The sequence below is a fragment of the Daucus carota genome, chromosome 1, assembly GCF_001625215.2.
Source record: "Daucus carota subsp. sativus chromosome 1, DH1 v3.0, whole genome shotgun sequence".
NCBI classification, from domain to species: Eukaryota; Viridiplantae; Streptophyta; class Magnoliopsida; order Apiales; family Apiaceae; genus Daucus; species Daucus carota.
In genome coordinates, this window is record NC_030381.2 from 19506174 (window position 1) to 19530941 (window position 24768).

At 32.7% G+C, this 24768-nt stretch overlaps 2 protein-coding genes across 3 annotated transcripts; both read right to left on the reverse strand.

The window, feature by feature from the left end:
* Positions 1–103: 103 nt before the first annotated feature.
* Positions 104–5460, reverse strand: LOC108204080 (mitogen-activated protein kinase kinase kinase 3). Of its 2 annotated transcripts, none has more exons than XM_017373376.2 (11): positions 4877–5460; positions 3720–4037; positions 3439–3526; positions 3252–3314; positions 2906–3066; positions 2740–2815; positions 2317–2376; positions 2000–2107; positions 1658–1894; positions 837–982; positions 104–727 (listed from the first exon to the last, which is right to left on the reverse strand). In XM_017373376.2, exons 1-11 carry the CDS (start codon positions 5263–5265, stop codon positions 469–471), a joined length of 1905 nt encoding a protein of 634 aa, XP_017228865.1. In that variant the 5' UTR covers positions 5266–5460; the 3' UTR covers positions 104–468. The 2 variants fall into 2 exon arrangements, with proteins under 2 accessions (XP_017228865.1, XP_017228872.1); XM_017373383.2 differs by having other exon boundaries at positions 3720–4034; positions 4877–5446.
* A 14999-nt stretch (positions 5461–20459) lies between these two features.
* On the reverse strand, positions 20460–24170 carry LOC108206634 (nascent polypeptide-associated complex subunit beta). Its single transcript, XM_017377005.2, has 6 exons — positions 24057–24170; positions 21715–21782; positions 21371–21519; positions 21232–21288; positions 20949–20987; positions 20460–20850 (listed from the first exon to the last, which is right to left on the reverse strand). Exons 2-6 carry the CDS (start codon positions 21780–21782, stop codon positions 20678–20680), a joined length of 486 nt encoding a protein of 161 aa, XP_017232494.1. The 5' UTR covers positions 24057–24170; the 3' UTR covers positions 20460–20677.
* Positions 24171–24768: the final 598 nt, after the last annotated feature.

The window sequence follows — 24768 nt, forward strand, 5'->3', positions numbered from 1 at the left end:
GAGGCAAATCAAGCGTCTGCTGTAACGCATATTTTTGTCGATTATTTCACCCAACCGATTTATAGTATTGGCCCTTGTTGATTCTTGAGCTACGAATAGACAGTTAGAGAAAAATAATTCATATTAGCAAGATTTGTAAACAGCAAACTCTTTTCCCTATCTAGCTTCCTCTTGGATGTCCATGTCTTTCCAGAGACAAATTTCTGTATTTTCGAATACAAATGTAAAGATCATCGTAGCCACCTTGCATTTACATTCCCTCGCGTAAAGGGAGAGACTACATTCACAATAGATACCAGTCGTGTCACAAGCAAAACCTCTACTTCACATCCAGACTCCGATTAGGCATTAGAATCAACGATGGGGAGCAAATGGAATAGCAGATACTTACATATACCGTGTATGGTGCGCTACCACTTAACTGGTCAGCAACCTAGATTGGAGTGTGTCAGTTTCACATCTTGGTACTCAAATAGGTCCTCTCCTCGGAGATCTGTTGGGTGGTGTTTGGGACTTGTATTGGGGAATTTCAAACCATGGATCCGGAAAGTTTTTTGTGTTGGATCTCACAGGAAATTCGTTAGAATTATTGTAACTGCTCTGCCCTGGCATGGCAAACGATGGGTGTGGAGGAGATAAATAGCAACTCTGATATGCAGGTCCATACTGTCGCAAGGGACTTGAAGTAGGAGATACTGGCAAAGAAATAATGTTTCTTGCGTTGTTTCTGTGCAGAAGAAAAGAGAGAACCTGTTACTTGATGTGATAAACTAGATTTCTAGCATGAGAATATAAAGGGGTGGAATATAATTAATACGATATCTTGTTAGGCTAACCTTGGGATGATCAAATCTCTTGATGCTGTGAATCCTGATTTTGTTGCACGAAAATTATCCACATCGAAAGAGGATTTTGTTGCACGAAGATGATCTCCATCAAAAGAACTGATATTTGTTCTGTTAGATCGCATCTCTTGTGCAGTCTGGTACAAAGTGAAACAGAACACGGAGTTAGCAGAGCATATTGACCACAAGAGAAAAATTATGTAAGGTGTCAACTATCGACATCTCTAAACAACCAAAAGGAGGATCAGCTCATTTAACACCATCATCTAGCTTTTGTAATTAGAACAATTAAGCTAGGCGGCAACCCATAGAAGGCTTCTACAAATTGCAAACTTTTGGAAAATAAATAGTGGAGTACATGTCTAACACAACTTATCATGGAGATAGCGAAGCAAAAAATCAATCAGTTCATGAAATAAAATCACAAATTTTGTGAGTATGTACAAAACGGGCACAAAAGAATACCATTGTAAGCCAGACATTTGGTATGATGTACTGTTATTCTAGATGCGTTTTGCTCTCTTATCTGATAGGCTTTAATAAACATACTTATAGCAGCAGATGCTCCTAAAGCTACGTATTATAAGGACTTGCCCACAACAGCTTTGTGATTTTATTAAATCTTCTACTTCATATTATGCTCGCACATGTGCAAACAAGATTTAAATACTATTACATGATCACTATTGACATGCCAAAATTAATGACATTTTCTCTCTATCACAAGCTGCTTTAAATATCAAAACTATAAGTTGAGGCCTAATAGTAGTAACAAGGTAGAATGTCATTATACAAGGCTTGGAGTAATTTACCGGTGTGCGGCTCCCGTCAAAAGTGTGGGGGAACGCTTCCTTTGTTATGTTTACATTGGCAACTCTTGTGGTAGCTTGGTCTCTGACGAAAGCGTGTTCTAATAGTTGGGCGGCAGTAGGTCGTGCAACTGGGTCGCGTTGCAAACACAGTCTTATAAAATTTTTGGCATCGGGAGATAGATGATTAGGAATTTCAGGAATCTCTTTGCTGTTTCCAATCTTAAATATAGCAGCCACCTACGCAACATTCAGCACAAAGAAATATTTAGTCCCAGATGCCACAATATGGATCTGAAAAGAGATGTTTAATCATATGTAATTAAAAAACCACAAATATCTCACCCCCTCATACTGGCCCCAGGGTGGTTTCGAGGTGGCCATTTCTAGAATTGTGCATCCTAAGCTCCATATGTCAACCGCAAGATTATATCCATTGGAGTTCATAACAACCTGATATCAAACAGTAACATGAGCATCCAATCCAAAGAAATGTATTAGACAGATACAAACCCAATGAGAAGTTCAAAAAAATAAACAGATACATATATACATATGTGTGTGTGTGTGTGTTTGTAGAGAGAGAGGGGGGGGGGGGGGAGAGAGAGAGAGAGAAGACTTTATATGGATAGCTTTATAGAAAAAGAGAGAAAGCGAGATACCTCAGGTGCCATCCAATAAGGACTTCCTTTGAAAGAGAGCATTGAAGTACAATTCGTAATCTGAGAGCAGAACAGAAAATGAGTATTAAAATGGATTCTTTCATCAGATATGGATGAGAAACTTTTTCTCGAAGTTCTTTACCAGCGTCAAACAAATTATATATTTTTAGCAGTCAGTTATTATGTTCATAGGATTTTTTTTCGTCAATAAGAGGGAACAGCAGGAGAATTAACCAAAAAAACTATTTAAAAAAGAAACTGAATTTGATGGTATACTTTTTTTTATTCCATACTGTTTCTAATTATATACTACAGTAATAATCAATGTGTTTAGAAATGTATATCAATTAAACCTGTAGAATTTATTTCCATTTACAATCAGGTGGCACACAATACTTGTTTATATGGGTAAGAGAAACATACATGTTTCGCCATGCCAAAGTCTGCGAGCTTGATTTCTCCATTGGGATCTACCAATATATTTGCACCTTTGATATCCCTGTGAAATCATACAAATTTTGGGTCAAGTATAATTCAAAATGAACAAATTCTACCAACATGTCAATGTACCGCCGGGAAGGCACATTACCTGTGTACTGTATTTCTTCCATGTAAGTAGGCAAGCCCAGAGAGAATTTGCCTGGTGTAATTTTGTATAACTGGCTCCCCAAACGCGCCATACTCCTGAAGTAATTTATGTATGGAACCACCAGAAACATATTCCAAGTAAACAGACAGCGTCTCTTCACCCTAAAAGTAGTAGTGGGAAAAAAGAAGAGGTTATAATTGACAGAATCAGGTTGAGGATTACTAAATATAATCATACATCACATAATAAATAATTAAATTATTAAACTCAAGGCACAGTTTCTGGATAAGAAGCATTGAGCAGAAAATTCAAAAAGGGAAAAACATTGACCATAATATTACAATACCAGTTCACTTCCAAGGTATTGAACAATGTTCCGTTGCGACAGTTTACTAAGCAACGCGATTTCCTGCTCAGAAGAAAAATTGTTACAAACCGAAGCAATCATGTGGGCAATCACTGGAAAAAATATTTAATTTCATCCCGAAGTACAGTGCAAAGAAAAATCAAAAGTAGCAAAATGGAAGGAATACCTGGTTCAATTGCTTGAGACATTCCTTTGAAGTTTGGTCATCTATAACCAACCTTACTTCCTTTATCGCACACATTTGCCCACTCTCACTGTCAGCATTGGCACACAGAATCAGTAAAATATACTATAAACATCAGAAATTCAGTTAAAGCTACATGACAAAGAACATTCATGAAATTATAATTAAATGCTATTGGAATGCAACCCGCTAAATAGTCTTGACAGTTACTCCTCTTGTTCATAAAAAATATAAACTCAGATGACAGCCAGAAGTCTAGTTACCTGTTAAATCCAAGGTATACATGGCCAAAAGTGCCTCTTCCTAGAAGTTTTCCTTTTTTCCACTTCGACAACTGACATGGCGAATGATCTACCGTAGCAGGAGTTCTTAATTTCGGCAAGGTAGAAGGGCTAGTGGGAGAACCTGGCGGAAGAGGAAGAGGATGACATTCAATTTTTCCATCATCTAACTTTTCAGGTGATTCCAGACTTGTGCCGGAAAATCGTGGATGACGGGGCGACGAAGTGGTGGTTGCCACTCTAGATCCTGGGCCTGGGCTCCTTGGTGGTTGGAGAAACTTGGTATCATCATGCCCTCTGCTATAAGTACACAACCAAAAAAACAAATTACATCATTGGGTGGGAAAGAAATGAAGGAAACACGATGTTAAGAACTCTTTACATGTTCTCGGTAGTTATAATGCTAATTCCAAATAATTCATAATGTACATCATTGTTCCAAGAAACCACGCAACTATAATACAAGCATGAAGCATCTCAATATGGTTGCGATTACACTTCAACACCATTATAATAAGTTTTCCATCGAGTGATCAAAATCTACATCTTTGCGATGCTAAAAGCACCATTTCTCAATTATATCAATCTCTTCTTTGGAAAGGCAACATGTTTGACCATCAATCTTGTTCCCTAAAATAGATTAACAGCAAAATTGGACTCACCAACTACGAGAGATGGGGAAAACAATATAAGTAACTATAAATTGGTAACAAAACATCTAAAATAGCAAACACATGTACAGTATGTCATAAGATGCTGCAGAAGGCACAGAACAACACACACAGTCACACACACTTCAGTCTTGGAGTTTTGCACAACAAAGAAAACACAGAGATAAGAATCTTCTAACTTCTGAGTTCTGAATCAGAAATTACTAAATATATACATATACATATAGTCTTATCCATCAAAAACAGCAGCAATAATCACAAAGAGACTTACAAGTAAGTTAACACATTTACAAAGCAAAATTACCACAAAAGGCAGTCAGTTTTGTCAGAAAATGAAAGACAAACAACAAAAATCACCCTTTTCTGAGCTAAACGTTCAAGTTTTTACAAGTCAACTCGCCTCCAAAAAGCAGGAAAAAAATACCACAAGCACACACACACACAAAATCAAGAAAACAAATTACCAACCTAAAAATCCCAAACTGAGAGTGATCATCAGAGGATCCAGAAGAGCTAACACTAGAAACAGAAGCCGACCCAGATCCCAACCCACCCGTTTGATCAACCCCAAGTGTTGAATTACAAGGTCTAGGCAAAGGATGGGCCCTTTGATCCGAATCAAAACCCGAAAAGCCAGATGACCCACTTCCATTTTTATTGATTTCTTTGCTAATTCTTGGAGAGCCTTTGTTTATAACAGCAGAAGAGACATCATCAAAGCTTCTTGGCTTGGAATCTTTAAAGATTCGATTTTTATTGTCTTTGCTCAAGCTTTGATGTATAGTGTTGTTGCTATACTTGTTCTTTTGATCTTCTTTCGTCTTGCTTGATTTTTTCCCCGGCCACCAAGTTGGCATCTTTAAGGTGTCAATCTTGACCTAGTGAGAGACACAGAGTGAAAAATAGAAGGAACTTTACGTGTGTGTATGTGGGGGGAGAGAGAGAGAGAGAGAGAGAGAGAGAGAGAGAGAGAGAGAGAGAGATGAAAATGGAGAGTTGTTGAAGAGGAAAGAGGTTGATGAAGAAAACAAAAGAGTAGAGAGAGAGAGAGATGAGTGGGACCTGAGATATTAAAAACAGCTAGATGAGAAGCAAGTGGGTGGAGAGGTGTAAAGGTCCGACCCGACCCGGTAAGGGAGGTGTGTTGATTGGGGTTCTAGACACTTTTGTTTTGTGTGCGTGTGGGATGAGACTCATCACTATTCAGTATACTCACTAATCAATGTGATTAGAATATTTTCAAATAAATTTTGTAATTAATATTAAACATATATTCATTCATAAAATACATAAGTCTAGATTATAAAAAGAAATGAGTATAGATCCTTTATATATTTTTCTAAAAAAAAAATCTTGAATAAAAATTTGATTTTTAAAATTTTATTTTAAAAAAATTAAAATAAAATATAAAACTATACTTTATAGCACCCTTAATAGGCATGCAAGTACTAAATTAAAATTAAACTATTGAGAATGAATCGTTATTCATAAGACCTCACATATAACATGGAGAAGTTATAAATAAGTAATAGCACATGAAAGATATTATATAAACTAAATTAAAATTAATTTTATTTAAGTTAGTATAGATGAATATTAGCTATATATATATAATAACCATAATAATATATTTTAAATGAATAGTATATATACTTATCAAATTGATATCGTCACTAACGAAAGTCAGGGCCAACCGAGAAAATTAGGTTCCAAAATTTAAATAAAATTATTTAAGTAAATAAATAAATTACAAATTATATTATCTAAATATTTTAATAATTTATAAATCACAACCTACTCATAACCCAAATTTAATTCTTTACTCTATGTAATAATAAATTTTTAAATTTATTCAAACGATTTTATGATATTGAAGCACATTGCTAATTACAGCTTCTCTTTAGGTATCATCTCCTATTTAATCTCAAAGTTTTACCGGGCGACATTGCAGCACGAGACAAAATGTGATTCCTAGCACTCGATATTGTCGCAACTCGCAAGACCAAACGTAAGAGACGCCGTAAGAGAAGCGTGTGGGGTCTTCTGCTCCCTCCTATTGGTGTGCGCTCTACCGCCACCCGCTTAAGCTTATCGTCCATTTTTTATATTATGTTTTTCCACTTATTTACAGTTGTGTTTAGGATGTATATCCACTTATCCACCCAATTTTTTACTTGTATTAACGTTTGTCTAGCACACGTGTGGGGGTCATTTCCCATACACAAATACAAACTACCCTTTGTTTTGTTTATAAAGATTTCTTCAATCTCTAGCACATTTTTTTTCTAGTATTACATATTATTATTTAGAGGAAAGTTTTATGGAGACCGCTATTTTATCGGAGACCACGTTCTGCAATCAAAACATTGTAAAATATATTATTTTGTAAAATATGTTCTACAAATATCATGTATTCATTTAAATTGTTGAAGATCATTAATGTTTAAGAAGTAGATAATGTATGTTCTGCGAGTTGAACAAATGTTCTGCAAATTAAACACATTTCATAGAACAAAACATTTTGCAATGTTCTACATGTAAAACTTATATGATATTCAAGATTTTAAATGTAATAATGATTTCGGAGAACATGATTTGTAGAATTATACGTTTTGCAATGTTTTTATAAAATATTTTTATTAGCAGAACATATGTGGTCTCCAAGTTTCCAGAAAAAATGTGGTCTCCATTGAACTTAATAAATATTAATAAAAATACAATTGATGTTATTATTAGTATAATATATTAAATGAATATCCCCTGTATTACGGTTATATAATTTGTTTTTCACATCATCAACATAACAATTTTTGCTTCTATCTATAATAACCTTTCACACTTGGTTTTTCTATATAATATACTTATAATAACTAAATTTCAAATAAAAAATGCAATTGATGTTATGGGGAGGGTTCTGGTACAAACTTACAAACTTTTTTTGTTCAACGCATATATAACTTGAGTTCAACATTTTTTCAACATTTTTTGTTGAACATTGACTAAAATAGTGGTGGAGAAGTACATAAACCAATTTTTAAATGTAAGAACTAAGGTAAACATGTTATATAACTAATATTTATGTTTCTAGACCCTACCCAAACCCTAGAGGTATAGTTTAAACATATTTTTAGATATATTCAACACAATGATAATTAGTGTTCAACACCCCATGTTGAACCCGAGTTATAAATGTGTTGAAAACGCGATTTATTTATGCGTTATTTTTAAAAATTGTGATTTTTTTGAAAAAATTTCAACATGGATACTTTATATAACTAAGGATTAACACGATAGGAGAATAAAAAAAAGTTTGTAAGTTTGTAACTTAAAAAAAAATTTATTTGATCCTATCCCTTGTATAAATCATATAATAAGTTAAACCCGTATTCTCTACGTTACCAATATATAATTTTCTTTTAATTGTAAGATCATACTTTTTACCTTTATCAATGATAATTTTTAATATTTGAATTTCTATGTATAATACATTTTTGTTAAGTAAATTCTCATAAATTAAATTTAGACGGTGAAGCATACTGTATATGTGAAATATTGGGAAAAAACATACTTCCTCCGTTTCACTCGTTTCTTTACATTGGGGATGGAGGACTCGACATGTATTTTAAGACTTCTATTATGTATAGTTTCATAATTTATTTTTATATTATTTTCTAATATAATTCAATATTCAAATTTTAATGTAATTAAAAAATAAATTATATAATTATATTTAGGGAAAATAGATTTTTTTGTCACCGAACTTATTATGTTTTTAAAAACATACCACTCAACTAATTTTTTTTTCCTTTTAGTCACTATGTTAGGTTTGGATTTGTTTTTAGTCACTAACTTAGGTTCGGTTATGATTATTAGCATTGTGATAATTTTTTGTAGCATCATTAATACATAGTGATAGTATATAATTTTTTGATAATATGATGTATGTTTATATCTTTGCATATAGCAATAATAACATAAAATGAGGTGATATAATATTAAAATCAGGAAAAATCGTAATTAGAATTCTAGAAATTCATTAAATCATCAGTATGGAATGAATGACTTCAAATAATTTATGCTCTTCATGATAAAATAAAGTCTAATTGAGTGATACAATGCATCATCTTTCACTATTAAAGTTTCAATCACCTAGTTCAGCCTAAGATCTCTCTTAAATTTATCCTCATAATTTTTAATAACTTTATCTTATTATAATATTCAAGATAAAGATAAATAATAAGAGAGGAAAACTTAATCTTCGATGATTTATGTGATTTTCTTTTTGCGTATAAAAATTCAAACACTAAATTTTTATTCGGAAGAAAAAATAAAATAATTTATGAGAGTACACTTTTAGAAACCGTAAAATGCGTGTTTAATTCTTATCACCGAAGATAAACGATCTTGAGTACATAAAAGTACTATATATAAAGATTACTCCCTCCGTCCCACCAGGTAGTTTACGTTCACTGTTTGCACGCATTTTGAGGCTCTTATAAAGAATAGGTCAATAATATTTTTTAAAATTATTTTTTTTTTGAATAAAAGTTTAGACATCAAGCTTTTTTTCAAGATTTTTTTTTAAAATATATATATAATGTAGGTATACTTTATAGGAGTCTTAAAATGCGTGCCGAAAAGTAACGTAAAGAACCTGGTGGGACGGAGGGAGTATATATCAAATCATCAAAATATTACAGGTTATCACTATATTTTAATAATACTACAAAGAATTAATATAATGGTAATAATCAAATCCGAACCTAACTTTAGTGGCAAAAAAAATTCCGAACCTAACATCAGTGACTAAAAGGAAAAAAAAAATTAGTTGAGTGGCAAGTTTCTAAAAACATAATAAGTTCGGTGACAAAAAAATCTATTTTCCCTTATATTTAACGAAAGCTTTAAAATACGTGTCGAGATTACGGTCTACGATATAAAGACCGGTGAGACGGATGGAGTATATAATAAAGTTTAAATCATCTAACATCGAATAAAAGTGAAAGAAATATAGTTACTTCGTAATAATAGTTCAATGAAGTGACTAGAGTTCACTTAAATTTTTGTTAACTAATCATAGCTATTCCAAGAGACGTCCGTCACGTTGATAATATGTTAATCATGTCAGTAATTTTAGTGTAAGGAAATAAAATGAGTGAATCCAATATACAATCAAGTCACGATAGTGATCATCATAATATTATTTTCAGTTCAGTATCACTTAAATTGATTTCGGAACCACAGATTTATATCAACAGATTGCTTTCAACTAAATGTACCAAAAGGTTAATGAAATAAATTGTTTTAGTTTTTCTGGGAAATGGAGGAAATGACCTAGAGATGATCTCACAAAATAGTCATTGCTTACAACTGCATGCTTCACTTACGTCATCTTTTTCCCTTTTATATAATACTGTATTGAAAAGAATTTATTAATGGATAAAAGAAAAGAAGTATAAGAGGCGGTGACAGAAAAATTAAACTAGTTTATTTTACTGGCGCTGACTTTTTTCATACCTGTAATTTAAATATTTTTTTCAATAGAAACATACTCCGTAACAACTAAATTTTCAATGTCAATCATCCCACTGGACCTAGTAAAGTAACAGCACATTGACAGGTGATTCCGCTAAATAAAAACCTTTATTGCGGTAGAAACCAAATAATAAATCTCAAAATAATCACACACTCTTTTGAACATTTCACACTCACATAACACGTCGATTGTTTACGATTCTGAAATGACCTTTTCAGAAAGGAGCATAGTAGATACGAGTACAGGTGAAAAATTATTATTCAGTCTTGTTAGAAAATAATGATAATATAACATTTTGTTGATATCACAGCTTTTCTCATATTTTATTGTAGAGATGATAAATTATAGAATAATATTTTCAACTTTTTATATATTTCAAATATTTTTTTTGTGGATGGCGGATATGCTGTTTAAAACTTTTATAAATGATATATAAAAGTGTCGGTAAAAAATTATTATCTCCAATCAAATAATGTTTCATAATAATTTGATATGCGCATGTAGTTAATTAAAACTTAAATTTTTTTTATAATGCTATATATTTTTTTTTAAGAGCAAGTCCAACAATATCCAATAAATATCTTACAAACATAGGGGCTATTTGCCAACGGCTTAAAAGCCGGTTTCTGTGTTTATAAGTTACAAACACTTATTTCGTACCGTTTGTGTAAAAATTCAAGAAGTACTTATAAAAAGCTAGGAATGCTTTTTATTTTACACAAATTATAAGAAAGATTGTAGAAGGGGGGTTGAATACAATCTTTTACAAAAATAAAAGGTTCAAGAACAAACACTTTAAAACAATAAAATAGAAAACACCAAGTATTAAAAATACGGGTGGATTGAATGATCCACCCGTGAGATTTTATATAGAAGAATCTGTGGATTGATTACAATTCGCACAGCTGCTGGTTCATCACTTGAACAAATTCTAGCTCTCAGATTTTCTCTCAAGTAATTCGAAAAAGTTCAACTGATACTTCTAACTTGGTTATATACTCCAACTTTTACAAAGCTTTTAACTAGAATACAAATTGCACTCTAATCTAAAACTATGCTGCACATCTTTGTCTTATGCATGCTTTCTGAAATGTCTTCATCTTTGACCATCATCTTGATTTGATTCAGATTGCATTGCACGAGATAAGAATGTTTCTGTTTCTTCTTTATTTTCCTAATCAGGCTTCCATGTCTATTTTAGTGTAATTCGATCCATGTGATTTTCGATCCATGTGATTTGTCAGAGTTAAGCTCTAGTCACTTTCAACTGCTCTTTGCTTCATCAGTTGAAAGTTCTGGTTACTTTCAACTGCTCTTGACTTCATCAGTTGAATGTTGTGCTAGCCTCATCAGTTGAATGAATTACAGACTTCATCAGTTGAATGTTGTTCCAGTTTCATCAGTTGAATTCCTTAGCATCATCAGTTGAATACTTTGTCTTCAGTTGAATGCTTGGTTTTCATCAGTTGAAACATGATCCAGTCTTCATCAGTTGAATAGTTACATCTCATCAGTTGAATATCCTTCACTTAGATAAAATTACATGGCATTGGATATTTACAATTAGCCATCCTATTTAATCACTTATAAGTCTTAACTTGTTTCTAACTTCTACTCCAATTTTTTATTTTAAGCAAGAAGCACTTATTTTAAATTCAACCAAACGGCCCCATAATAAGAAAATCAGTGTCATAGTGATTTGGGACATTATTTTGATTTATGAACTCTTACAAAATGTTTTAAAATTGTGTTTTATTTTTATAATAATATAATTGAATACTATCGGTAAAATATGAAAGGATGGATATTTTAAAATAAAGGAAAAATATTTTTTATTTTAAAAATGGTTTAGAAGAAGTATAAAAGTATCTTAAAAATTAAACAATTATTTGATGTTTCAGTATTTTTAAAAATTAAAATACCATCAAGAAATTATTAGAGCATTCATTTCTTCTGATATCTTAAATTTGAGCTCATAATATACTTTAGAACTTTCTTGGATTTGCCCCTAACTTTAGAAACAACTTTTCTTAAAAGAAAAACAAGCTTATAAACCAAAAGTTAGTACTGGTTTAAGAAATTATGTATTAGTATAATATAAAATGAACTTTTTTCATATTTAATATATTTATTTTCAAAATTGATATATTCTTCTATCTGATAGGAATAATTTCGAATAATTAATTAATATTTACGATTTCAGATAATCAATATGCTTATATAAAGGAGAAGCGAGGGGCGTGTAGGTGGCGCCTCTCACACAGCTCCGTCCTATTTTTCTAATTTTTCAGAATTTTTGGATGAAAAATATCAATATCAATATACTTATATAAAGGAGAAGCGAGGGGCGTGTAGGTGGTGCCTCTCACATTGCTCCGTTCTATTTTTCTAATTTTCTAAAATTTTCGGATGAAAAATATCAATAAATAGAACTACCTTTTTTAGTTTTGGATATATTGGAAGCAAGTTTCAGAATCTGATTTTGTTTATATAAAGGAGAAGCGAGGGGCGTGTAGGTGGCGCCTCTTACATCGCTCCGTTCTATTTTTCTAATTTTCTGAAATTTTCGGATGAAAAATATCAAAAATTAGAAATACTTTGTTTAGTTTCGGATATATTAGAAGCAAGTTTTAGAATCTTATTTTGTTTCAGATTATTTATGAAATATAGCAGTTTGAAAGTTTTAATCTGATTTTGTTTCAGATTATTTAATTATGGGAAAAAGTAGCACACAAGTCTCTCTGCACCTATAAATACCGGTTGTAGGGTTTTGGATCATCTAAACACAACTTACTCTCTCTCAATAATACCCTACCTCTCTCTGGTGATAGTTCTCTTGCTCGATTTCTAAATAAAGGTTGTTGCGATTTCTAAATAAAGGTTGTTGCAAGCAAAGATAGTTATAGCCCGCTATGTGGGAGTCGACAAATTCAAACACGAGAGAAAAATATAGTCTTGACATGATATTGATGAATGATATCAATAAATTAACCATTAATAATGTATGTTTGTTGGTTATTCTTTTATAATATTTGTTTTGTTCATTGGACATGTTTGTTGTTGTTAATTATTATATGATTTACTTTGTATACAGGAAAATATTATTCATGCATTATCTGTTTGCTCCGTTCAAGCAACTTTTAATTGAAGACTGTTAATACAGTATTAAAAAATAAAGGTTGTTACAATCAAGGGTAGTTATAGACCGGTATCTCACGGATTTAAGTTAGAATTTTTTGTGCACAATCAATCCAAAAAAATTGGAGGAAGGTGACAATGTAAGAACATGATCACTTAAAAATAACACAAATAAAATTAAGATTCGTCGTGCTTTAAATTGTTAATTACGTGTAGAAATTTATTTTCATTTTTTCACCATGATGAATTATAGTCCAATTTTGCAATTTTATATACTCCGTCCCAAATTAACTGTCCTGTTTGACTTTTTTGTGGTCAATTTGACTCAATTTTGACTGAAAATTAAAAATTATTTTTTTACAATTTTACAAAACTGAAAAATATATTTTAAAATAGATTTGATAATCTTTTCAATGATATATTTTTCATAATTTTATTCAATCATTTAATAAACAAATTTTTCAGTCAAAGTCGAGTCAAATTGACTATGAAAAAGTCAAACAAGACAGTTAATTTGGGACGGAGGGAGTATTAGTATTGGTATTACATCAAGATTTTATAATATAAAATTTATTTTATCCTTCAAATATTAATTTTTAATCATCAATATATTTTTTATAGAAAGTCATAAAATTATTGCATTCTACAAATATTAATATTGAATCATTAATATAATTTTTATAGGCCGCCGCAACGCGCGGCTTCTCAACTAGTACTTATATAAAAGAGAAGCGAGGGGCGTGTAGGTGGCGCCTCTCACACAGCTCCGTCCTATTTTTCTAATTTTCTAGAATTTTTGGATGAAAAATATCAAAAATAAAAAGTATATCTTGACATAAATTAATCTGATTTTGTTTCTGATTATTTATGGAATATAGTAGCTTGCAAGTTTTTTTAATCTGATTTTGTTTCAGATTATTTGGCATAAATTAATCCGGTTCTGTTTCAGATTATTTATGTACTATAGTAGCTTGCAAGTTTTTTAATCTGATTCTGTTTCAGATTATTTAATAATGGAAAGAGTAGCACACAAATCTCTCTGCACCTATAAATACCTCTATAGGTTGTAGGGTTTTGGATCATCTAAACACAACATACTCTCTTTCTCTCTCAATACCACGACCCTACTCACTAGTGGTGCCGTTCTTATGCAGCGACATCGTAACCCGTTTTATTCTAAGAAGCTATCGTTCTACACATACGGTGAGGGGGCGAATATGCTTTATAAACTATTTTTCTTTTCCTATTCATCTTCTCCATCTAATACAATAATGAGTTACACTATGATAGATGTTTGAATGGCGATAGAAACTATTGATTGACAAGAGTAAGAGTTTGTCGGATGTGGGAGTAGACTGTTATCTCGTGAATTTAATTGATGTTTTTGTGGACAACCAATCCAAAGAAATTGGAGGAAGGAGTCACTAAGATATAATTGCATGGATCGGAATTCAAACGTATTAATGTTCAATAACTAGAACATAATGTTCATCCCTATTAAAACTGGGGATGCATAATGTTCATCCCTATTAAAACTGGGGATGGTTTCGGAGTTGCATCTCAATATCTTTTTGACTTTTACATACTTATGTTCTTGCAAGCGTACTGTTTGTTTTATTAGTCAATCAATGTATATGGCTAGATGTCATCAATCAGTTCTGTTAAAGAGCCGTATGCTTTTTAGATGTAGGGCATATTTTTTTTTTTTGCTAAATGAAAATTAAATAAAAGAGAAGGGATTACATATCTAGGGGCATACCCCGCGAGATAAAAAGAGCAAGAACAGATCAATCATAAGAACATAGGGGTTTCCTCCAAACATAAAGCCATAAACGGCAAGCTCTTAACAGGAATTAAAACAGAGATAAGTTAATATAAATGAGAAGCTAAATGGGGGTTCTTCTTGCCGCACCGCTGGAAGTCGACACAACTAAACAATTTAGCCCGGACATCTCTTTTAACTCCATCAACCACATTTTTCAGTGTGTAGTTTCCCCTCGTTATGGACTCTGAAGTTACGTTCCTGCTAAACCATGTAAAAACCACAGACACAAACAAGTTTGTCATTTCAAGGAGATGTTAAAAAAAATACTGTTTGGAAATTAATAACAATGTTTGCGAAATACACTATTTTAAAAAAACACACAACTAAAATTAAGATTCGTCATGATTTAAATCGTTAATTATATGTAAAAAATTATTTTTATTTTTTCACTCATGAATTATAGTCCAATTTTGTAATTTTATATATTAATATTGGTATTGCACCGAGATGTTTATAATATAAAATTTATTTTATTCTAAAAATATTAATTTTAAATTATTAATATAATTTTTATAGATTTCCATACATTTATTTTATCTTACAAATACTAATTTTGAATCGTTAATATAATTTTTATAGACCACCATAACGCGCGGCTTCGTAATTTCTGACTTCGTAATTTGATACTCCCTCTGTCCCATTTAATTCTATACGTTTCTTTTTAACTGTTCGACACGCATTTCAATGCTCTTATAAAATATAGTTTCGTAACTTATTTTTGAGATTTTCTTTTTCTGTATAAAAATATAACATCTAAACTTTAATTCAGAAAAAAAAAATATTAAAATAAATTGCACAACTACACTTTGCAGGAGCATTAAAGTCCGTGCCGCGTCCCCGTCCCCCAATGTATACAACTCAGGGGGACGGAGGGAGTAGTATTTTATTAAAACCCAAACAATAGACACAAACACGACGTAAATGGAAGATTTTTAATGGTGTCGGGGCCATTGGTGGGAATATTTCCAGGTGATGACAGAGCTCAATCTGAGCTGGCAGCCTCTCTGCGGAAGCCCCCGAGTAATGACGCATTTTATATCGCACATTTCACGTTTTTCATCTCTCCAATTAATTTATTACCACGCTGTAACTTCTAAATCGGGTCTGAGACAGGGTCAATGATGTTGTACTTTAGAGAAGAAATTAAACTACGCATTTTTGACTTGGTGGCGCTTTAAATCTTGTGAGGTGCGACCAAGTACTATCACGATTCACGCCCTGGAAATTAAAGCTACTGCTCTCGTTTGAAATGTTCTAGACTCCATGAAATATTATATTCGTGACTGCGTCGTGATATAGTAAAAGTTAAAATAATACATTTTATTGAAATAAAATTCCATGCATACTGAATAATACATTCTTATTTATTATCGGTTTCAAATTAGTAGTTCTCTTATTATCGTCAAATTAATTTGTACTTCATCTATTCCGTCATATATAAACACATGTTCATAAACTTAAGAATTTTGGATATTATCACTAATCAATTAAAAAGAACTATTTAGATATTTTAGTATGGTCGGAAGACGAATTTCGTTATATGGCAATTAACCATCAAGGATGTGTTAATTAAATAAGGACTTGATAATGCCTTAGAGCGGACAAAACCAAGAAATGAGTGATACAGATTGGGCAAAAATCTAAAAGAGAGCGGCGAGTACAATCAGGCTGGCACTTGTTAGCAAGCATATATTTTTCGAAGTCGTTGACCAACTGACTTAATTTGAAGATGGAGTTGAACTTATTAAAACTGGATGAAGAAGGAAGTCTCCATGGTCACATTATTTGTTTTAATAAGCTGGTATGTCATATGGCTAATGTTGATGAGCAAATGAAACACGAGGAATAAACTTTGTAGTTGCTCTCATCATTAACGAAGTTCTTCAATTATTTCAAGCAAGTATTGTTAGTGGGTGGGGGAGGGGGGCATCACTTGCGCTTGATGATGTGTTAAAAGCGTTGAGTATTAATGAGAGAATGACAAAAGATGTTGTTTCACAAAGTAGTGAGACTGTTTAACCGTCAAAAATGCTGAAAGAGGGAGGATTCGCGCGAGATGACCCGCAAGAAAGAAGTAAATCTCGGCCGAGTAAGAAGGATATGAACACAATTGAGTGCTATTATTGTGGTGAAATGAGTAATATGTGGATGTTATGCCCAAACTTTAAAAAAAACTTGAGATCCTTTAAAGATATGAAGGGAAAGAACAAAGTTGACGATGCGCACTCTACACATGTGATCGAGGATGAAGAGTTTTTGATGGCAAGTGAGGATATCGTTTCTAATTCGGTGGTGAATAAATCATAATGGGTGATGGATTCTACTGCTCTGTGCACATATGTAGGGAACGAGTGATGTTTGAGATTTTATGCACGGATGGAGATCAAGGGGATGGAACTGTTTGTCTTAAACTTCATCATGGTACAATTAAGAAAGCTCTCAATGAGAGATATGTACCATATACATAAAAGGATGTGTTATCTTTGAGAGTATTGGCATCACGAGGGTACAGATTCGTCGGACGAGGACGAAGTTGCAAGGTGTATAAAGGAAAGAGCTTGATTCCACAAGGGGTGATGAACAAAAAAACATCTATTATTTAGATAGTTGAGCAACGAAGAAGAAGACCGATTAAAAGCTGATATTCTCGAATTCAGTTAAAGTGTTAGTGATATCAGACCCGATGATTAAGAAGTTGATCATGCGGTCGCGGGTTATAGTTGTGTGATGTGGGAGGCTGTCCAGAACTACGATTGAAGACCTTGGACGACTTGTTTTGAAAGTCTTCCTGACTAGGGGGTTGGACGGCGTGTCTCGCAAGATGAGGAACCACAGATGAGTAGCGGCGGTATAAGGCTCACAAGATTAGTGGTTCTTGAATTGAGAGGAGATTGTTGAGTGCGTGTCAATCAAATCCCACATCAAAAAAAAATTGTCTTGAATATAAACAGGCAAAGAACTCAATTAATATGAAGTTTTGAAACAAATCTGTACGGGTTTTAGCCACGTCTAGAACACAAAATATTATATGAATGCGGTGTAACGATAGCAGGCTAAATATTACTCCCTCCGTCCCCCTGAGTAGTATACATTGGGGACGGGGACACGGCACGGACTTTAATGCTCCTACAAAGTGTAGTTGTGCAATCTATTTTTAAAATTTTTCTTTTCTGAATTAAAGTTTGGATGTTATATTTTTATACAAAAAAAGAAAATCTCAAAAATAAGTTGCAGAACTATATTTTATAAGAGTATTGAAATGCGTGTCGAGCAGTTAAAAAGAAACGTATAGAATTAAATGGGACAGAGGGAGTATCTACTTTACCGGTTTCAAAAAATAGATAATTTTATCTCAGTTTAAAAAATTTAATTAGAAACAAGTTAAAGTGAACTACAAATTTGACACGGAGAAAGTATTTTATAGTTAATGATTACTTTTTCTATGTCGCAATATGTTAAAATTGTCAGACATTTTTGTATATATTTCATGCACATGAACTGGAAAAAGAGAGGGGGAAATTCATATGAAGAGAAATAATAAATGAAATATTGGTAAACTTTTGGGCGGAGATATAAATTTTGGTTGGACCATCTGAAGGAGTCGGGGCAGGTCCTTATTTGCCACCGTTGACGCGGAAGGAAAATAAAAGAAAAACGAGAGGAGAAATAATAATGAAATAAAAAATGTTTGACACAGACAGTTGAATAATTCCAGAAATAAAAAGTTAATGAATGGCCATCTGTTTCATTTGTACATGTCTCTCTTTCACGCCCCGTCTAACTTGTATTTATAATTCACAATGCTCATCACGCACATCATTTTTATAATAACTTACATGTACATCCGACGACGTTTTTTTTTAACGCTATTTTTGTCTTTCCTCGCACATTTTTATACAAATTTATCTCAAATCAAATTCTTGAAGGATTAGTATATTTTAACATGTATAGCTATATCACATTTAGGTAATTTGTCAAAAAAATGCACTCCAATACTATGCTAGTAATTCCCTAAATCACTAGCACAACCTCAAATCTCCTAGCCATTGCCCATTTTCAAGTAACTCCTGGCCGTTACCTATTTAATATTTATGAATAAAAAATTCACCTCTCTCTTTCTTTTTTTGTCTTTTTTCTTCTTTTCCCCTTCTCTCTCTTAAATTTATTATTAAAATAATTTTAGGTGAACAAATATAGAGATTGCTATTGGAGTCGACACTAAAAGTAAATTACCTAAATCCCTATAATATACTGAGATCATTATTTTATATTATTAATATTATTGATAAGTAAGAAGATAAGTATCCTATTAGACTTGCTCTAAATATATCTTCTACTCGAACTCGAGATTAAGGTTGATACTTGATAATTATCGAACTCGAAATTTGGATTTATAATTACCAAAAAATTGATAAAATGGAAAAAAGACGCTACTTTTTCTCTGAAGATTCATCAAGATTTAGAAAGAAACATGTATGCTTGGAATCTTAACAGATTCGGATACGGTTTAATAAATCGAATCGATATTATCATACATCGACAAAAACTCACATGTGATAGATACATTTTATATTCAATTTGATTTTAAAATTAATTCAAATATTAAATTTAGATAAAATCAATACACTTACAATAATAAAAATACATAGAAACTCGATTAGATTGATGAAGCCTAAGGCTAATATAAAAAAAATAAATTAAATTCGTTTCTTATCAAATTAGATTAGATTTGAAGAACCGAATTAGTGAGGAAGACCGTAACTCGGTCACGCTCCGACACAGAACGTATATTAATATGTGGAATTGTGGATGTGCATAATTAAATAGTATTTGTGAGTGATGGTTGTTAATTTAATAATGCTAATAACAAGGAAAGGAGTGATATCGATGTGCGGTTTTTGTTTGTATTTCACAAAACCCCACTGGATTTTCTTGTTTATTGTTATATATGTTCATGTGGCCGGCATTGATAATAAATTGGCTTCTGCTAGTGACAAGTAGTTCAAATGTTCAATGTACTGAGCTTAAAGCAGATTTCAAGTAAACCACAAGTCATAATATTTTACAGATTTTTGTCTTTGTTTTGTCTAGCAGTCTGGCATTTGGTTTCACATTATCTGAATAGCTGCTTTTGTAATTATAGAAATTGTAGATTTTTAACCACTTCCGTTTTCAATTGAAACCACACCATCATGAGTTTCCAGATCAAACATCTGGTTGTCCCGTGGACGCCGGGGTTCAACTCTAACTCATCCGAGAAGTATTACAACAGACACTCATTTGTAAAGCATATAAGCCTCAATTGTCAAAAATACAAATCTTAATAGTCTCCTGCAAATCGACATATTTTTACTTGCAGTGAGGAGAAATCTTCAAGCATTACTGGCCGAAAAATACTAATACAAAGACAGAATCACAACATCAAAAGGACAACAAAATTCCCAGTCAGTAACCATCAATTGAGAAAAATGGGCAACAGATAGTCTCGAATAGGGAATAACCATTAGAATGTCCAGGCCCAGAAATTAATCAATCAATGAGTAGTCACTTGATAGTAAGAATAAGAAATATATAAGAGGAAATCATTCACAGTGAAGAAACAGCATATAGCAATTATCGTGCATTTTAAGAAGCTAATTTACTTCATTGATCAAAACATAGTACCAATTTTCTAGTATGTCACAAGAGACCAAGTAAAATACTGGCTTAGAGAAGAAATAAAACAGACGAGACCTTTAGAAATAAGAAATAACATCACTCGTTTAAAACTCTATGAAGTTGGAGTCTCCTCTGCTACAGCTTCAAAAGTCTCACCAGGAACAAGTTCTGGGACTTCATCCTCATCATCGTCCTCTTGAGCGGCAGCTGCTCCAGCTTCTGCGCCTGGTGCCTGCTTCTGGAACTGTTCAGCAAGCTTTCTCAAGTTGTCCAGATTATCCGGCCCTGGTGAACAGCAATATAAGTGTCATAAATTACAATATATTCATATTTCTACAACTAAATAACACATGGAGTTGAACAAAGAAAAGGGGACTTCATACCCAATTGATTTATAATTCCCGGAAGAATATCTTGTAATTCTGGAAACAAGAGATAAATTATTAATCCGGGCAGTCAAACATGGAAGTTAATCAAGGAAACATGACATGAATTAGTAATGTAATATTGCTCAAAGATCTTGCACAGAACTTAATAATAAGAAATATAAGACCCACAACTGACTACTAGAAGAGAACTATCCTCTAAATACACACTGATAAACGATGTCAGCTGCAGTAGATACAATGTCAGCACAAAAATATAAATCGGAGATTAAGGAATTACTCTTGGTTTGAGGAGAACCACTGACAACCCATGTGTTGGCAGCAATGGAAGCTTGAACTGAAACAGAAAAGAGAAACTTATAAACTAGATATTCTAGGAAGAAACCAAATCAGCTTAGAGGTACTATCATAATTATAACCTTTAGGATTTATAAACTGGATAACTACGTCATCCTTAAAGATATTGACTTCCTCAATTGCGGGAATTGCATTAACACCTATTCTCTTTAGAGTGCTTTGGAGTCTTTTATCATCAGTGGTGGTTGTCTTATGGACAGCCTTCTTCTTTCTGTGATCGTAAATTGATATATTTTAGTGAGTCACAGGCAACACAAAAAGTTTGTATTTATACATACATCAGTCTCAAAGTTAAAAATTATATATATCAAGTCCAGCTGCATCCCAGGGATAATGTAATGTACTATATTATTAAAATCATAATCCTTGTCGCTAGATTTTAGAGTTCAGTTGCACAGAGACAAACCTCCTCATGCTACCTTTTCCACCAGTGCGTACTGCACCAGCCATTTTCATTAGCTTCTCCCTATTCATCTGTGTGAAGCAATAGAAGAATGGATTAGGCAAGATTATTTTATTTTATTTATCGATGAACAGAAGACCTGAAACTATCAGCAAAATAGCCACAACGATAGCAGAGATGGAAATTGAAGGCTTGCATGCATGTTTTTATTCAGTGCAACCATCGTATCAACATAAATCAAAAAAGAGAGAAAAAGAGAGACAATAATCAACCTCTTAAAAGTGCTTATTCGTAAAAAGCTCTGATAAAATTGAAAACCAAGCATAAAATAATGGCCCTGTTTGGCAATTAGAGATTAGCGGTTAGTTAGCAGATTGAATTAGTTGTGTTGACTAACTAATCGAAGTAGCTCTTTTGACTAGCTGATTGAATTGACTGTTCTGTATGAAATCGTTTGCCAATTAGCTGTTTAATTAGCTTTTTGCATTTTAAGTAGACACATAGCAAACCTCAAATTGAAAAAGCTCCTCCAACTAGCTTTTTCAAAATTAGCTTCTCGAGTCCAAATCGCTATTTCAATATGCAAATTACCAAACACCAATATTACATGAATCACATTGTCAAACCCCTGGTATGGCCCTCAACTTTTAATTTTTTCTCAAACCTTTAACTTCCGAACAAGGCCAATATAAGTCATAATAAGCTGGGTCTTAGTTAGTTTATAAGCTCTATATCACTTTGGTGAACATTAAATTGTTAACCATGTACAAGTAACTATCTTCTGAATTACTAGATTACAGGAAAAAAAGCCAGGGCAGAAAACAAACTTGAAAAATTTAAGCTAGCACATACGCTAAAAACAAACTATCTGCTCCTGTGGTTTAATTGCAATGATCTGAAGTGAAAGGAAGGCACGGAAAAGAAAGTAGTAGAACTTTCTCTTATGTTCTCAGAAATTTGTACAACAGAAGATGAATGACCTTCTCTCACATATTTCCTAGTTCATAAGAAAATGAAGGCAACTCTTCAACAAATTTCCTACATTAAGCTTATGCCAAATGGAGTACTACAAACCTAATTGGAGGATAGATTGAAAAGGAAAGATAAGAGCAGATATATCAAGGATATGAAAGTAATAATTAACAATACCAAGACAGCACTTATACTCCAAAGCATCTCACTTCTATGATTTCAGTTTGCAGGAGGGGTCATTTTCTCTACTAAAAACCTTGGAAGTTCGGAGTGAAGAAACATCAAACAAGAGCTCCAGTACTCATTCCTTTATTTTTTTCTCAGAAAATAAGAGATATGGGCATACCATTAAGAAATATAGGCAATGTCATAAAACCCCCCAAAAAAATATCAATCACATTCATGTCTTATTTAAAGAGAATTATGAATTTGGAAGATGGAATGAAAATTAATCTATGTTACGAATATTGTTTAGAAAATTTCATTCTTTCTACCATTCCATTCCTTAGACCCTATACAAGAAATCACACCTCCAATTTGAGAAAAAAAGCCTCATTCTCTCCTATATGCGATTACTTCTCAAATCTCATCATTATAACAATTTTACGGTCACTAAATTTTTTCCAAAAACTTGCCTCCCATCTCTATTATTTTCATTTATTTTCCCAACCAAACACAGCATAAAAGTATATATCACAATATTCTATCCCCCCCTTTCTTTTAGTAAAATCATAGGTGGTAATTTCTGATTAAAAGTGTTACTACTATCTTATCACAGTCTCCTTCCTTAAGAGGTGAGCCCCAGGGGTTTCTGATATCCTTAATACAGCACTAGAAATCCCATCCTCTACCTTAACAGCTAGGAACCAAAAATATATTCTCTACTGCAAGAAACGTTTACAGGAGAACCCCGGGATCCATAAGACCCATATGTACTGCCAATTCATTACCAGCATATATGCCTCATCCTCCCCTCCTCTCAGAACACTATATTTTCCAAAAAACACTTCCATTCCCACTATAAATTTTAATTTTGCAGAAAAGGTTCTCACAGTTCTCCACATATAAAAAATTTTGTGCCAAAAATTTCTAAAATTTAAATAACAAAACAAGAAAAAGCAAACACCTTTACAAAACAAGAAATAAAAATCCAAGCAAACAACAGATCTTATCAAACATTTGAGCTAAACCCCATCTTTCACACATAAAAAGAAAGTCATTTGAACTACAAACACACATACGCATTCACATATATTATCTAATCAAAAACCTTATATTCACTTATTCAAGAACACCCATATACCACATATACAGAGTATGCATACACATATATGTATATTTGAAGAGAGAGAGAGAGAGAGAGAGAGAGAGACCTTGACAAGCTTCTGGGAGAGGGGAGCGCTCGAGCGAGTGAGAGAGTCAGAGAGATGTTCGGATAACAAACGAAACCCTAGTAGTACCACTTTGCCATTATATATTTAAAAATTAAAAATATCGCGTTTACATATTTATTTATGTATTGGACTACCCGGTTTGGTAAAAGCATTGGGCTGGTTGGTCAAGGCCCAATTTGTTTCTGTGAAGTCTTTGGGATTTTCTTTAAAGTTAAATGCATGTTGTGTACATGTAATTTACAGGCAGATGTATATGGTGTACTCCAAGTTTATTATCTAGCAAAATGCACGTCATAGTTTTTATAATCGTGCAAGTTGTGTGTTTTTATTAGATTAGTTTACGCCCGTTATGTTTATTACTACCATGCATTTTGCCGGTCAACTATTGCATATATTACTCATCATCTTTTGTTATACATGCCACCTATCAACTTCTTATTTGTTTCCGTATCATATCTAGTTTCCGCCAAATTTATTTAAACAAACACATTTTAAGGTACTTTTATCGCATAGTAAATATTATATTAAAATTTACATGGAAATCATGACTTTTTAGTCAAAGGGTATAACCGACCACTTTCACCATTCCTTCACCTAGAATACCGACTGACAAAGCACATAACCGACCACTTTTACCAATAAATAATCTAGAAATCGACTGCTTTCAAAATAAATCGGTCGGTTTTGTACG

Excerpts from the sequence above, each read along its gene's own strand:
- LOC108204080 (XM_017373376.2), bottom strand. The coding sequence starts at position 5,265 with ATGCCAACTTGGTGGCCGGGGAAAAAATCAAGCAAGACGAAAGAAGAT. Across the intron at positions 4,038-4,876 it reads TCTCAGTTTGGGATTTTTAG|CAGAGGGCATGATGATACCA; the intron begins GTTGGTAATTTG and ends GTGTACTTATAG. Across the intron at positions 728-836 it reads AGAGATTTGATCATCCCAAG|AAACAACGCAAGAAACATTA; the intron begins GTTAGCCTAACA and ends TCTTCTGCACAG.
- LOC108206634 (XM_017377005.2), bottom strand. The coding sequence starts at position 21,782 with ATGAATAGGGAGAAGCTAATGAAAATGGCTGGTGCAGTACGCACTGGT. Across the intron at positions 21,289-21,370 it reads CCAGTTTATAAATCCTAAAG|TTCAAGCTTCCATTGCTGCC; the intron begins GTTATAATTATG and ends TTTCTGTTTCAG. Across the intron at positions 20,988-21,231 it reads TGGTTCTCCTCAAACCAAGA|AATTACAAGATATTCTTCCG; the intron begins GTAATTCCTTAA and ends TCTTGTTTCCAG.